The 14,532-nt window shown below is 41.5% G+C and overlaps 1 protein-coding gene across 1 annotated transcript in view; it reads right to left on the minus strand.

Moving 5' to 3' along the window:
* Positions 1 to 292: 292 nt before the first annotated feature.
* Positions 293 to 14,532, minus strand: part of VPS26A (VPS26, retromer complex component A) — an 83,597-nt gene continuing 69,357 nt past the window's right edge. The window contains exons 8-9 of the mRNA XM_030203152.1: positions 10,060 to 10,202; positions 293 to 2,290 (exon numbers count right to left, since the gene is read on the minus strand). Coding sequence (XP_030059012.1) covers positions 2,180 to 2,290; positions 10,060 to 10,202 — 254 coding nt within the window. The 3' untranslated portion in view covers positions 293 to 2,179. The remainder of the gene's footprint in view (positions 2,291 to 10,059; positions 10,203 to 14,532) is intronic.

The following is a 14,532-nucleotide window of genomic DNA, read 5'->3' on the forward strand; positions in this document are numbered from 1 at the left end:
CAGGTTCAGAATAGCTCCATCCCGCCTGAGTTCCATGATTTAAACTTCCTCTCTTACATAGAAGAAAAAGTGGTATGGAACCCAATAAAACACAACATTAGTGACGTGCCACAGCAGGTTGTGTTAGTCTAGCACAAGCCCAAAGAAATACAACCTAAAGCTTCCTTTCAGCAAACTGTATATACTAGAATGTTTGACATGAAAAAATTAATTTATAAGCATTGGTTATTTCTTCTAAACAGCACAGAGCTTTAAGTGAAAATAAAAACTAAGCAGGATTGTGAAGACAATACTAATTAAAGAAGCCAGCACCTTAAACTTTTATTTACTATAATAAATGGTTACATGAATTTGAGACTGGTTAAATACAATTTCTCAAAATAGGCTGGAGTCATTTCTACATTACATGCAAGTGACCATGAAAATATTTGGCATATTTTTTTCCAAACTTCTGAACAGGCACTTACATAAGAATGCAAATTCAAATTTATTTTTATTAACACATTAAAATACATATTCCAGCAAATATTACATAGAATTTGACAGTACAGCTCTGTGAATGTCATTATCAAAATGCCATAGTAGCAAAACCAAACAATCTTGCTTACTGAAAAGTAAGGTAATTGACAAAACTTGCACTAAGAGAAATTTCCTGGTACTTAAGGTAAAAGTGCAAATTGGCTTTCCCACAGCAGGCATCCTTGTTGCATATCTGGAATACTTGAGCACCAGACTCCAAGAGACTAGCATGTTAACATATAGATGAAAGCCTAATATTGATTTGGACTTACCTGTAGAACTTAAAGGAAACATGTTGACTTTGTTAGAGTGTTTACTTCTGTGAACACCTTTTGGATCATTTAACAGGGTCAGAACAACTAAGAAGTGATCATTGTAGCCTGGTTGGTTTCAGGAAATTAATGAGATAGTGAAAAATTTATATTCTGTGCCAGTCACTAAAATTTAAGCATTTAAAAATCTGCAGTGTTATTAATGTGCTCCTTTTCTGCCATATCCAGCAAGGTACAGAAATCCTGCATTTAGTTAATCGGACTAGCTCACTTAAGATTTCTGCATTACTTAAGCACCCTGCAGGAACAGAGCATTAGTGTACTTTTCTTTTTCTTAATCAGGAAATTGTCTTTAAGATTCAGGAACACACACATTTTTTTTAAACATTTACAGCCATAAAATGTTTCTTAAATTATACAATTATGTTCAGCTATACTGCACATTGTGTTTCCTCAGCAGTCAACAAGTCAAAGCATTCTGTAAATACACCCAATTATACCTTCACTTAAATCTTTTCTAGGAACAAGATCATATATAATTATAGGAACATAAACCAAGGAAAATATTGCTATGCTTTAAATAAGTTTTGCTACAAATACATGTTAAAAATCAAATCAAAATATAAAGTGCTATTAGCCTTTATTAGTTTACACTGCCAGATTTTTGGAAAACCTGATAAGGATCCCTTCCGACACAGAGCTTATACCCAAAGGGAGTTCTGAAGCACAATAAGACTATCCGGGAGGGGAACAAAAGAGAAAAGTACAGCTCCATCATTGGAGATGACTTTTTGGGAATAAATGAAATTTCAACATTAAAAGCTTTTTATGTGTAAGGAATCCAAGGGAGGTGTGTTTAAATTGACCCAATAGGCATTGCACACAAAAACCTCCAACTTCTTTCTAATGTATGTAATATGGTCTACTCATCTGAGACATGAATTTTACATATATATGAAGGAAGTCAGAACCTTTGAATTTATTAATATTTACACGTGTCTCCTTCAGAAAAAAATGCAGTTTTACATGTAACACAAACAAAACAAGACAATGCAATCTTAATTTTGAGAGAGGAGTTATGTCAGAAACATACCAGCACATGTGCATGGAAACATGAACTCGATGCATATGTGCTCAAGAGCAGGAAAGTAAAATCTGCAATATAAAATGGTAGCTTGATGACATTTCCAGTGTTTGAGAAAGCTCTTTGCATTTACACATAATTTTATATACATACATATACACTTGAAGAATGTTTAGTAGTATGATAAAGTAAAAGCAGCAATGTGAGATGACGGAAGACAATTATAAACGGGAGTTTTGGCCTTTTCTCTCTACCAGCTGCTGCCCATTTTAGCCTGCTGACCATTTCTAAGTGTTGGCTTTCTTTACATTTCAGGCTGCTCAGCAGATGCCTGTGGCTCTGGAGATTCAAAACGCTGATGGAAGTTTGTTCTTTTCCTCAGTTTCTCTGGAGCTTTTCGCCACAAGATAATCTCCTAATGGAAGAGGTCCCAAATATCAACATTAGCATTTTCATTCAGTCTCTATACCTGTAACCAAAATAGGTTGGCTTCCCAAATAATTCACTTTATCACTATACACTTGTAGTGCAAAAGTTGCCATTACATAAGAACCAATTTTTCAAAGTTATTGGGGTGTGCTGAACTCATGAACTAAGCATAAACTTTCCCAAGTTCACACTATCTGCTCTTCTCTTGACTTCTGAATTCAGGCTGGTCACCCACACCCATAATTTTTTTTTTTTTTACTTTTTTGGTAGGACTTGAACTGCCAAATCAAGCACTAGGAAAATACTCAGGTTGTGCCTGTACCTCCTTTCTTCCAACTGTGGACAGTCCACCCCATACCCCCTCCCTCCCCAACCTATCCTCACTGATTTCTCTCCCTCAGCTCATCTACACTACACACTTCTTCTCATTCTCACATCCCCCTTCTCTCCATCTTTTCCTACTCAGTCTGCCTGCACTTAATTCTTACCTTCTTCCATAAGCATAGTGTGACTTTTTATATTTCAGGGCAGGGAGCTTCATAGATCTCTGCCTGCTCCATCCCCTACTTTCTCTTTGCCTGCTTTGTTCCTCACTTTCCCTTGACCCAGCAGACTCCAAGGTACCCCTCTCCCTCAGAATAGCCCCTTCCATGCTTAACCTCCTCTGAATGTGAGACCCTTTCATTTTCAGATTTAACTTGTCTCTCAGAGGCTGAGCGGGAGTGAGCAGTTACCAGGAGATGGGAGTGCGCATTTCTGGCCGCAAAATGCAGGAAGAGGTCCACTGTGACAGTTAATGCACATAGCGGACATCAGCGTACAATATATTAAAACTACTGCTAATGAGCTAATGCAAAGAAGTACACATATTTTAAGGTGTTGAGCACAACACCTTACTACCAAGTCTGAGGAAGTGTGAAAAAAAGGGTTAGCTTTCCCTTTTGTTATGTTGCATTGGGGCAGAAAAGCTAACAGGCTCATTACCATGCATCCCCCCAACTGTTTTAGTGTTTAGTAGACCCCACACCACCCCTACTCCTTTCCAGAAATAGCTATGACCCCCCTACCGCCACCCAAGATGATCCGATGATCCTGATCTTCTGACTGCCAACCCCCCCCCCCCCTCCTAACAAGCTGCCCTGACATCTAGTGGACCTCCACCCTATCCATCTGATCCTCTCCCTGCCCAAAAAAGCACGCTGGTGTCTAGTGGCATCTCCAAACCCCTGAGACTTCTCAGGCTCCCTGCCCCTCTCCCCTTTTGGCATACCTTCAAAGAGGCAGGAACTATGCTCACTCACTCCTGCCTCTGTGCTGCCATCTTGGAAAATGGTGACACTTGACTCTGCATGGTGCATCCTGGGATGCACCGTGAAGGGTCAGTCTGCCAAATAAGAAAATCTTTTTCCTTATTTAGTGTTTGGGTTTGCAGCATGGATGCGGGAGCAAGTGGGCATTGCTCCTCCCTCTTTGAAGGTATGCCAAGGGGAGGCCACTAGACGTCAGAGTTTATTAATTAGGAGGATCAGATGTGTGGGGGATCTACTAGATACTAGGGCAGTTTGTTGGGGGTGATGAGGCAGGTGGGTGGTCTAGGATCAAGGTCATTTCAGGTGGTGGTAGGATCTGACCTCCTCGCACAACAGCAAGGTAGTTTTTTTCAAGTCTTCCTTCCTGTTAGTATGTGAGCCAATCACATTAAAGCCATGCAATCAGTGGCTCTAATGTGCTGCTTTCTGCATCAGCTCCTCAATTTTTATTTTTCCATTTCTTACAAGCTTATATCATTTTCCTGCTCTGCTTTTCCTGGCCCTTAGGTACAGCCCCCTTTTCTGGATCTGATCCTGTTTTGCGATCCCTTGCAGTGTCCACATGAGATTCTCTGCCACATAGCTACCTTGAAACTCAGATCGCATTATAACGGCCCCTGCCTGGACAAAGGAAAATTCATTTATTTTAAACCGCTGTGCTCTGACCTCTCTATCCGATACTGCTTGAATGGTTGACCAACTGTTCACACTTTTGGTTAAGAGAGAACCATATAATTACTACAAGTTGACAAAAAACAGCAACATTTTGTAACTAATTTTACTGTATACCCTCAAGAGTATACAGTTCAACTTGGGCTTGTTCTAAAGCAGTGATGGCGAACCGTTCAGAGACCGAGTGCCCAAACAGCAACCCAAAATCGAATTATTTATCGCAAAGTGCTGGTACTCATTATGGGCGGGGTCACCACATGACTCCACCCCTATGATAGCCACACCCCCTTACACCAGCCATGGCGCATATAAACAGACATCACTGAAAATATTATACTAGTATAGGAGAAAAAAATAACATGATTTTCTTTCATTATAAATAATTTCTGTAAGCTGTTACAGCTCCAGTATACCCAGTGCAAAATAAGACAGCAGATGTAAATTCTCAAATTGGACATATTCCAAACACTAAAATGAAAATAAAATTATTTTTTCTACCTTTGTTGTCTGGTGACTGTTTTTCTGATCATGCTGGCCCAGTATCCAATTCTGCTGCTATCTGTCCTCTTAACTCCATTTCCAGGGCTTCCTTTCCATTTATTTCTTTACTATCCTCCTTTCTTCTTCATTTCTTGCCCTCCATCCATGTCCAGCATCCCTCCGCTCCTCTCCAGCCACCCTCCCCTCCCCCTGCCCTCCCTCCCAGCACCCAACATCAGGCCTCCCTCCCTCCCAGCACCCAGCATCAGGCCTTCCCAGCACCCAACATCAGGGCTCCCTCCCACCCAGCACCAGGCCTCCCTCCCACCCAGCACAAAGCCTCCCACCCACCCAGAACCAGGCCTGCCTCCCTCCCTCCCAGTACCAGGCCTCCCTCCAACCAAAGAAGCATCAGGCCGCCCGCCCGTCCTCCCTCCCAGCACTAAGAACCCCCCTCCTCCTTTGAAAATTAAAAAGCGTACCGTCCTACTCCTCGGGGTTAAGGCAGCGTGCGTCGGCAGCGAAGCACGTGTTCTTCGCTTGACGCGTCTTTGGTCTTCCCTTCTGTCTCTCAAACTCGAGAGACAGAAAGGAAGGCCGAAGGCGCACCGCACGAATACGCGTTTTGCTGCCGCTGCCGACGCATGCTGCCTTAACCCTGAGGAGTAGGACGGTACACTTTTTAAATTTCAAAGGAAAGAGGGGGGTTCCTGGTGCTGGGAGGGCGGGCGGACCAGCGATGGCGCACGTGTCAATGGAGAGAGCTCTGCGTGCCCTCTCTGGCACGCGTGCCATAGGTTCGCCATCACCGTGCTAGAGTCTTCTCAGTTCAAAATCTTAAAATTTACAGCATTAGAACAAATCACTGGTTCCCAACCCTGTCCTCTGGACATACCCAGCCCCCAAAAACTGCGCCAGTTGGTTTTCAGGATATACAAAATGAATATGCATAGATAAATTTGCATTCCAAGGAGGGACTGTCTGGGTGTGCCCCGAGGACTGGTTGAGAAGCACTGGAGTAAACGATGAAATGTAAGTGTCACATTGATATTAACAAGCTTAACTCAAATGGTGAATTTAATGAGCATGTCCTTTCCAAAATAGTACATAAAGGACAGGTTCAACTTCATAATAGGCAACTATAATGGGTACATAATTTGCCTTTGGACTATGCTTTTGATTTAGAATATTTTACAAAAATTACTGTCTGTATGATCAGGTTACATACACAATGCCTTCCGAAGTCTTCACAACCTTTGTATATTTTTCATAGTCTATCTTTAAAAAAACAGCCAGTTAAGATGCAAGAGAGTTTTACTGACCTACACCTGGGCTCGACAAACCCACTTGGTGCTTAGGTTTTGCTGGCACAACAGACAACCTGACGCAAGCCAACTGCTGATCCCAAACAGAAGAAAAGGAGAAAAGCTGTGTCAGGCAGCAGCATCTTCTGCCACCCTGTCTCGCTGCACCCTACGCCTGGAATAAACATCCTGAGCCCCTATGTCTTGCCCCATCCTTGGCCACCTTTAAATCTAGACTGAAAGCCCACCTCTTTAACATTGCTTTTGACTTGTAACCACTCGCCTCCACCTACCCTCCTCTCCTCCTTCCTGTACACATTAATTGATTTGATTACTTTATTTTTTGTCTATTAGTTTGTAAGCTCTTTGAGCAGGGACTGTCTTTGCAGGGACTGTGCAGTGCTGTGTACGCCTTGTAGTGCTATAGAAATGCTAAATAGTAGTAGTAGGTGCTGAATGTACAATTTGAACCATTTGGACCCCCCCCCCCCCCCCCCCCCCCCAAGCTTTGATTGGCACTTCCTATGACTGCCTGAGGAATTAGCTTCATCTCCCCCAGTTAACAAAAGCAATTCTATCTGCTGCCATCCATCAAAATTTGACTCAGATTTGCAGTTGGAGACAAAAGACAAGCTACAAATGACAAGTGAATATAAATCTGTTGAACTAAAGGATCTATCCTGTTTTGTACATAAGTCCAGTCACAAGTTGTACAGTGCTATTAGCCAATATGGTGCTGGCAGATGCCAATTCCAACAGCAAAACCACACTATGCGAGGACAATTCTGACAGTGGGCAGACCTAAAGAAAAGCTTTCAAGAGCTTGCCTCTCAGCTTAGCTCAAAATCAATGGCATACACATTGTGAGCTTCAGAAGTTCAGGGCAAGACTTTGAAGATGCATAAATAAAAATGGGGGAAGCACAAAAAAAAAATTGGAAATCCTACATGCAGCACATGAAGATATGCTCTATAAAAATTGATAATATTAAGCACAGGGTCAGGCAGAAATATTTGCGAATTAGGGGCATTACTGAGGGATCTGAAGATGTGCTGCAGGAATTGACTCAATAGTCTTACCACCATGACACCATGCGAGAAACCACAGGTGTTCTCAGATCAGGAAAGCTCATCAAGTGATGGGCAAGCCCCCAGCCAAATATGCAAAGATACATTGTAGATTTCCTTCGATTCACAGATAAAGTCCACATTTGGCAAGCAGCAAAACCAGTTTCTACATAAAGGGCTCACAGTTCAATATTTTCAAAATCTCTCCACTCGCACACTTTCCAAGCAAAAGGTACTGAATTCAGTGCTGCAGGGTGAGACATTTCCTCTCTCTATGCTGGAGGTGTGGATGACCACCATTCCACAATAAACTAAGGATGCAACGGAATGACTCTTCTATAGACCAATTTCTATACTGAATACTGATGTAAATTCTAGCAAAAGTGTTGGCTAGCCAATTAGCTGAAGGCCTTCCCCAACTGATCCAACCAGACCAAGCAGGCTTTGTGCCACAGCCAACAGCAGGAAGACAGGCAACATGAGAAAGCTCTTAACTTAAATCGAAGTAGTCATCTTTGGGGGCACCTCAGCATTCATATTGGCCACAGATACTGAGAAGGCATTAGAATGAGTGCACTGGGAGTTTCTAAAGTGTGTTATTAGGGCTGTTCAACAATTAAAATTGTTGATTGTGTGATTTAATCGTGTAAGAAATCCCCACTCACATTTCCTCCTGTCCAGTAGAAAATATAGACAGCAAGAAGTAAATTCTCAGAACTGACACGTTTCAATTACTAAACTGAAAATAAAATAAATTTTCTTACCTTTGTGGTCTGGTGATTTTATTTTTCTAATCATCTTGTTCCCCTGTCTCTGGTTCTGCTTCCCTGTCTCTGTGCTCTGAACTCTGTTTCCAAGACCTCCTGTCCATTCACTATATCTTCTCTCTCCTTTCTTCTTTACTCCCTGCCCTATACCCACCTTTCACGTTCACTTTCTTCCATTTTTCTGCATCCTTCTCATGTCTATCTGGTTTTCAACTTTTCCCTTTCCCACCATCCATGGGCTGCAAATCCTTCCTTCTCTCTTCTCTTCCTTTCCCTGCCATCTATGTACATTTCCCCTCTCTTCCCTTCTCCTACCTTCTGTTCATGTCCATCATCTCCCTTCTTTCTTTTATTCCCCATTTCCACATCTATCCCTCTCTTCCCCTGCCATCCAGCACCACCCCTTTCTCTCTCTCTTTCCCCAACCATCCAGCATTGCTCCTCTCTCCATCATCCACCAACCCATCAATCTCTTTCCTCTCACCATCCAGCATCACCTCTCTGTCTCATCACCCATCTCTTCCCTCTCATACACCATACCATCACCATCCAACATTACTCTGTCTCTCGGTCCCGGCCCCCCAACCATCTATCAAGACAGGCACAGGGACGTTCCCCTCTGCGTGCTGCCATTGAATCTGCTGGACCCAGAAACAGTTACATACTTACTGTTTCTGGGTCCAGCAGAACCAGCAGCAGCACACAGAGGGGAACACCCCTGCACCTGTCTTTTGATTGCTGCTGCTACAGCCACGGTGCAGAGAGGAGGAGGGAATCGGCACAAGAGCTCCAGACCATCTATAACTTACTGTTTTTGGGTCCGGCAGAGCCAGCAGCAGCACACAGAGGAGAACGTCCCTGCACTGTCTTTTGCTTGCTGTCGCTACAGCTACGGTGAAGAGAGAAATTAGCTGTTTAAATGTACAGCCCCAGTTTTGATTAAAACAGGGCTGGGGAAAACTTCTGATGATGGGTACAAGCGCTGTACTCAACCTAAAGCCTTTGTCAGGAAATGGAAACAATTCTAGTATGTTTAGGCTTGAGCAGGAAACCTGATAAGGGCGATCTTATCTTCCCTACTAACCCTGTTTACGGAGCCTTTGGAGCAGAAGAGAGGACATCAGAAGTGCAGTGGACAAAGAACAGCAAAAAAGGCACAATGGGCTCCAAGAGTGGGTTGAATTGGGGTCTTCTAATAAAATAGTTCCTTCAACCCATTCTTGGGGCCCATTGTACTTTTTTCTGCTGTACAGAGCCACTGGCCCATTCTGCAAGAGTAAACCCAGACATCAAGGGTGGTATCATGGGGATAAGAACGACAAATCTGTGCCTTTGGCAATGATGTCCTGCTTACCCTGATGGCACTTATTGCACCTCTGTAATTTAATCCAAATTCTCTCAACTTATGCATCTGTCTTGGGTTTAAGATTACTATGGAGAAAACCCAAGCTCTGACTACTAATCTTTCCCAAGAAATGCTTTTGGGGCTACAACTGAATTTCCGCTTTAAATGGGCTGCAAAAGCTATTAAGTATTTGGGGATTCAGTTGACAAATTCATGACACATAGTACGAGGTCAGTTATCCTTCTCTTTTTAAGAAAATAGCCAGGGATCCAGAGAAAAGACCAGTCAACCTTTTCATAGTTTGGAAAGATAGGCTCTATTAAAATGAATATTCTGTCTCGACTGTTGCACATTTTTTCAGGTGTTCCCCATTTCTGTTCCCCTGAAACGTATTAGATGTAGAAAAGAAAATTCTGGCCTTCATTTGTTAGAACAAAATGCCTCATATCTAGAAGAACTATTTCGATAGGCAAAACTTGCTTCTGTACCACAAGGTATTCGGTTTCCTATTCTTAATTATACTTTCAACATGAAAAAAAACAATTACTAAAAATAACGTCTGTTGTGTTTAGCAATGAAACAAACTCTTACTTTAAAGCACTGTGAACTGTATTTTTGAGACAGCAGAATGAGAAATGTACAAGACATTTAGGGCCCTGTTTACTAAGACATGTGCCTAAAATTAGTGCATGCTAAATGCTAGAGACACCTATATATTCCTATGGGTGTCTTTAAACTTGCGCTAAAAATGCGAGTGCACCCTTAGTGCCTAAAGCTCTAGACAATTGTTTTGCAATGACAGCTTTGTACCTGTTGTTTGAAGTACCGCCTGTCTTCTTCATCTACAAGAACCAAGTTCAAAAAGTATCTCACTGAAAATTTTTTGTTCACATCTCTCATTGTAGGAGTTGGATCATATCCCGCTAAGAATAACCGTATAGGAATGGATTCACCTTTTGAGAAAAATAAAGCCTCAGTAAGTTAAATCTAAGAAAATGGTAAGTCCAAAACATTATTCTTTAATATACTACACAAACCTAATAATCCCATAAAAATCTGAAATTTATGTGGCATAGCACAAATTGAATGTTGTCTAGTTCTTTTATCCCACCCATTCCATGTCTGTTCCTTTCAGTACCTGTTTAAGTATGAACTATATAACATACTATTAGGTATATTATGTAAGCAACGATGAGAGACTGCTGTCTCAGGGCAACCAAAGGTAGGCATTAATCATATGCTGTACAAAGCAGAAATGGGTTCATTCAAGGAGAGAGCCATGAAACCCACATTCTAATGAATAGACAACTAATCTTAAGTATAGCCAAGTTAAGCTGTTAATACAGGTCTTACAACATAACATAAGCCATAAAGTTACAAATCTACTTCAATTTAGATGGCAAATATGATTGAAGTCTACTTAACACTTTAGCTGTATGAATAGCTTTATAAAACTTGAAAACAATATTACATGGCTTCAAAGTTGTAGAAGAAGCATTTTTAATATTAGTTGTATGTCAAGTGTAAATATATTAGGCAGCTACTAACGAAAACTGAAAGATACTGCCACAGGATATCTGCTACATTGCCTAAATCATAAAAGAATATAAACATTCATATGCAAACAAAATATAGATTTCTATAAGCTACATGGAGAAATTATACCTTACCTGATAATTTTCTAATTAGTCCTTCACACTATTGTAGAACTTGTGAGTAGTTATGCCCATCGACCAGAAGGAGATAGAAAACATTGAACTGAGCTATAAGCCCCACTATAAGCTATAAACTGACATATAAGCCCCACTAGGTCCCGCAGCCCTTCAGTATTTACGTATGCAAGCAGTGGAGAAAAAAGGCAAACAATTCAATACAACAATCTTGAAAAATACAAACATACACTTGCAAATACCGCACAAGGACCAAAGTCTACTCAGACTCCTCAAACTTGTGGAGAGAGAGAGAGAGGCGAACTCCGAGGAGAAAGGCAAGTAGCAGGAATAGCTGAACTCTTCAACTATTTTGAATATAAGTAGACAAGAATGCACACCTGACGGCAAAGATGGCAATGTGAAGCTTTGTCACGATTCTCAGAATTTCTTACCTGCTGTTCTTGCTTGTTTCCTCAACGCTATACCACACACTAAAAGGAAAGGGGTGGTGAAGGTAGTTACCCCAGCCACCCAAACCTCCTGTCCAGTGCAGCAGATGATTTTGCTGTATGCGGCCAGGACCCCCACTGCACAAACTGGAATGGTCTACCTGGCTGAAGCTCAGGGTGAAGGAGAGCCCTTGGCTTTTGGGACAGATGTTACTCTTTTTCCTCCGGTGCTCATTCCTCCACCATGCCCTGCTGACTCCACAATGATGTTGGAAAAACCCTCAGCAGAAGTTGCTTGACATGAATCCCTAGCAAGGGGCAGTTTAGCTGCAGGATTCAGTGGAAAGGAAAGTAACAGCAGAGATCAGACAGCTGTGCTAGACATGCCTGAGACTCTCGTGGTGCTGTCACTGCAGAACATACAGAAAGTTCTCCAGAAATTGGATGTTTCAGTTGAGAAATCCTCAAAGGAAGTGTCTGCTCTAGTGAACAAAATTGATGATTTATTGAAAAATCTGGATGGCATTAAGAAAATAGTTTTCTGATCAGATTTCCACTAATAAGAATGAGGTTAAATCATTGCAGGATGTATCTTTGAATATGATTAAAGACAAAAACATACTACACAGATTGAAAACTATAACAGGAGGTTGAATTTGTACCTCTTGAACTTTCCCACGGCCCACTGGATTTCCCCTGATACCTTCAGAAAATACTTGATAAGTCCAAAAATTTTCCCCTGAAATTATATCTCCATTAAATAAATATATTATATTTCTACCAAAGTTGTGGGCGGATCAATGGGGAGTCTTGACTCAGGAGGCAAATTTGGAGACTGAATGTGTCAGAGTTATTAGAGACTTTTTTTTTTAACTGAAGATTCAAAGAGAGTGACTGATTGCATCAGTTGTGTTTGAACAAGATATGAAAGTTATGAAAGTATATTTTCAGAACTCATTCTTCTGTGGTAAGAAAGTTTGGATATACCCAGATGTAACTAAACAAATGCAAGAGCACAGGAAATCATTTCTGGGTTTATAGTAGGAAGTAATATCTTTTGGGGGGGGGGGGTATCTTTTATTTTGGCTTACACTTGTAAGTGCTTTCCTAACAATATAAACAGACTATTTGATTTCAACTCATAAGTGACCTCCAAATATCCGATGAGGACGTGTCTAACATACAAGAGCTTCAAAGGAGGATACTAAGCCCAAAGTCATCTCTTTATTATTATTTTTTGTTACATTTGTATTCCACATTTTCCCACCTTTTTGCAGACTCAATGTGGCTTACATATAACCGTTAATAGCGTTAGCTGATTCCGGCCTGAACAAATACATAGTATGAATGAATACAAAGTGATATTGTGGTAGAATGAGGTACATGTATGGTAGGTACAATTAGGGGGAACTTAGGGAGGGAAGGGGGGGAAGAAGAGTCAGGTAATGTCCGTTACGGTCTTTGATTACATTGTGTTGCAAGTGTCCAGGTATTTTTATGTTGGGTCGGTGGGGTTTGCTCTTCTGAACAGGTCTGTCTTTAGTGCTTTCCGAAAATGTAGGTGGTCGAGCGTAGTTTTTACTGCTTTTGGTAATGCGTTCCATAGTTGTGCGTTTGGGTAGGAAAAGCTGGATGCATAGGTGGATTTGTATTTGAGTCCTTTGCTGTGTGGGTAGTGCTTTAGGTATGATCGTGCAGATTTTGTGGTGTTTCTGGTTGGCAGGTCGATAAGGTCTGTCATGTATCCCAGTGCCTCACCGCAGATAATTTTATGGAGTTGTGCAGATTTTGAAAGTGATACGTTCTTTGATTGGTAGCCAACGCAGTTTTTCTCGGAGTGGTTTGGCGCTGTCAAAACGTGTTTTTCCCAAATACAAGCCTGGCTGCTATGTTTTGGGCGGTCTGAAGTTTCTTTATGATTTGATCCTTGCATCCCGCATAGATTCCATTACAGTAATCTGTGTGGTTTAGTACCATTGACTGTACCATGTTACAAAATATTTCCCTCGGGAAGAATGGTTTCACGCGTTTGAGTTTCCACATTGAGAAAAACATTTTTTTAATGGTGAAATTCACTTGGGTCTCTAGTGATAGGTTACGGTCGATTGTTACTCCAAGAATTTTCAGACAGATAGGGAAGGTGTATCCTGGGGTGTTAATGTTTGTGGGTTTGTATGTATTGTATTGGGATGAGATGATGAGACAGTGTGTTTTTTTCAGTATTGAGTTTTAGTTGGAATGCATTTGCCCATGAGTTCATGATGTTTAAGCTTAGCTTGATTTCATTGGTGATTTCCGCCAGATCATGTTTGAAGGGGATGTATAGTGTGACGTCATCGGCGTAGATAAATGGGTTAAGGCCTTGGGTGGATAAGTCATGAGGTTGAAAAGGATCGGTGATAGTGGTGATCCTTGCGGTACTCCGCAGCCTGGTTTCCAAGGTGATGTTTGTTTTTGATTTCACTTGATATGTTCTTGTGGTTAGGAAACCCTTAATCCAATTGAGAGTGCCACCACTGATTCCAAAGTATTCTAGGAGTCTTAGCAATATGTTATGGTTAACCATGTCGAATGCACTTGACGTGTCAAATTGGAGGAGGAGAATGCTCTTGCCTATTTGCTATTTCCTGCTTGAATTTGTTTAGGAGAGTGAGTAGTACTGTTTCGGTGCTGTGTAGGGGTCAAAATCCTGATTGTGACTCATGTAGTATAGTGAATTTGTGTATGTAGTCATTGAATTGTTTGGTCACCAGTCCTTCCATTAGTTTGACTACTAATGGGATAGATGCTACTGGGTGGTAGTTGGTAATGTCGTTCGTTTTTTTCTTGGTGCCTTTTGGTAGTGGGGTGAGCAGGATGTTGCCTTTTTCTTTAGGGTAGATACCTTGTTGAAGCATGAAGTTTAAGTGGGATGTAAGATCTATTATGAAGCGGTGGGGGGCAGATCGTATTAGGTAGCTGGGGCAGGTGTCCAGTTGACAATGGCTGTTGGAGTATTGTTTTATCGCCTGGGTAACTGTGTCGGTGATGAGGAGAGCAAAATTGGACCATATTCGGTCAGCAGGGTATTCACCAGGGGTTGGGGGTCTAGACCATTAATGAAGTTTTCTATGTCCATGTTGTTCTGAGGTAGGGTTTTGCGTAGGTTTATGATTTTTTCATTGAAATATTTAGCAAGGTTG

Source organism: Microcaecilia unicolor, chromosome 5 (genome assembly GCF_901765095.1).
Source record: "Microcaecilia unicolor chromosome 5, aMicUni1.1, whole genome shotgun sequence".
NCBI classification, from domain to species: domain Eukaryota; kingdom Metazoa; phylum Chordata; class Amphibia; order Gymnophiona; family Siphonopidae; genus Microcaecilia; species Microcaecilia unicolor.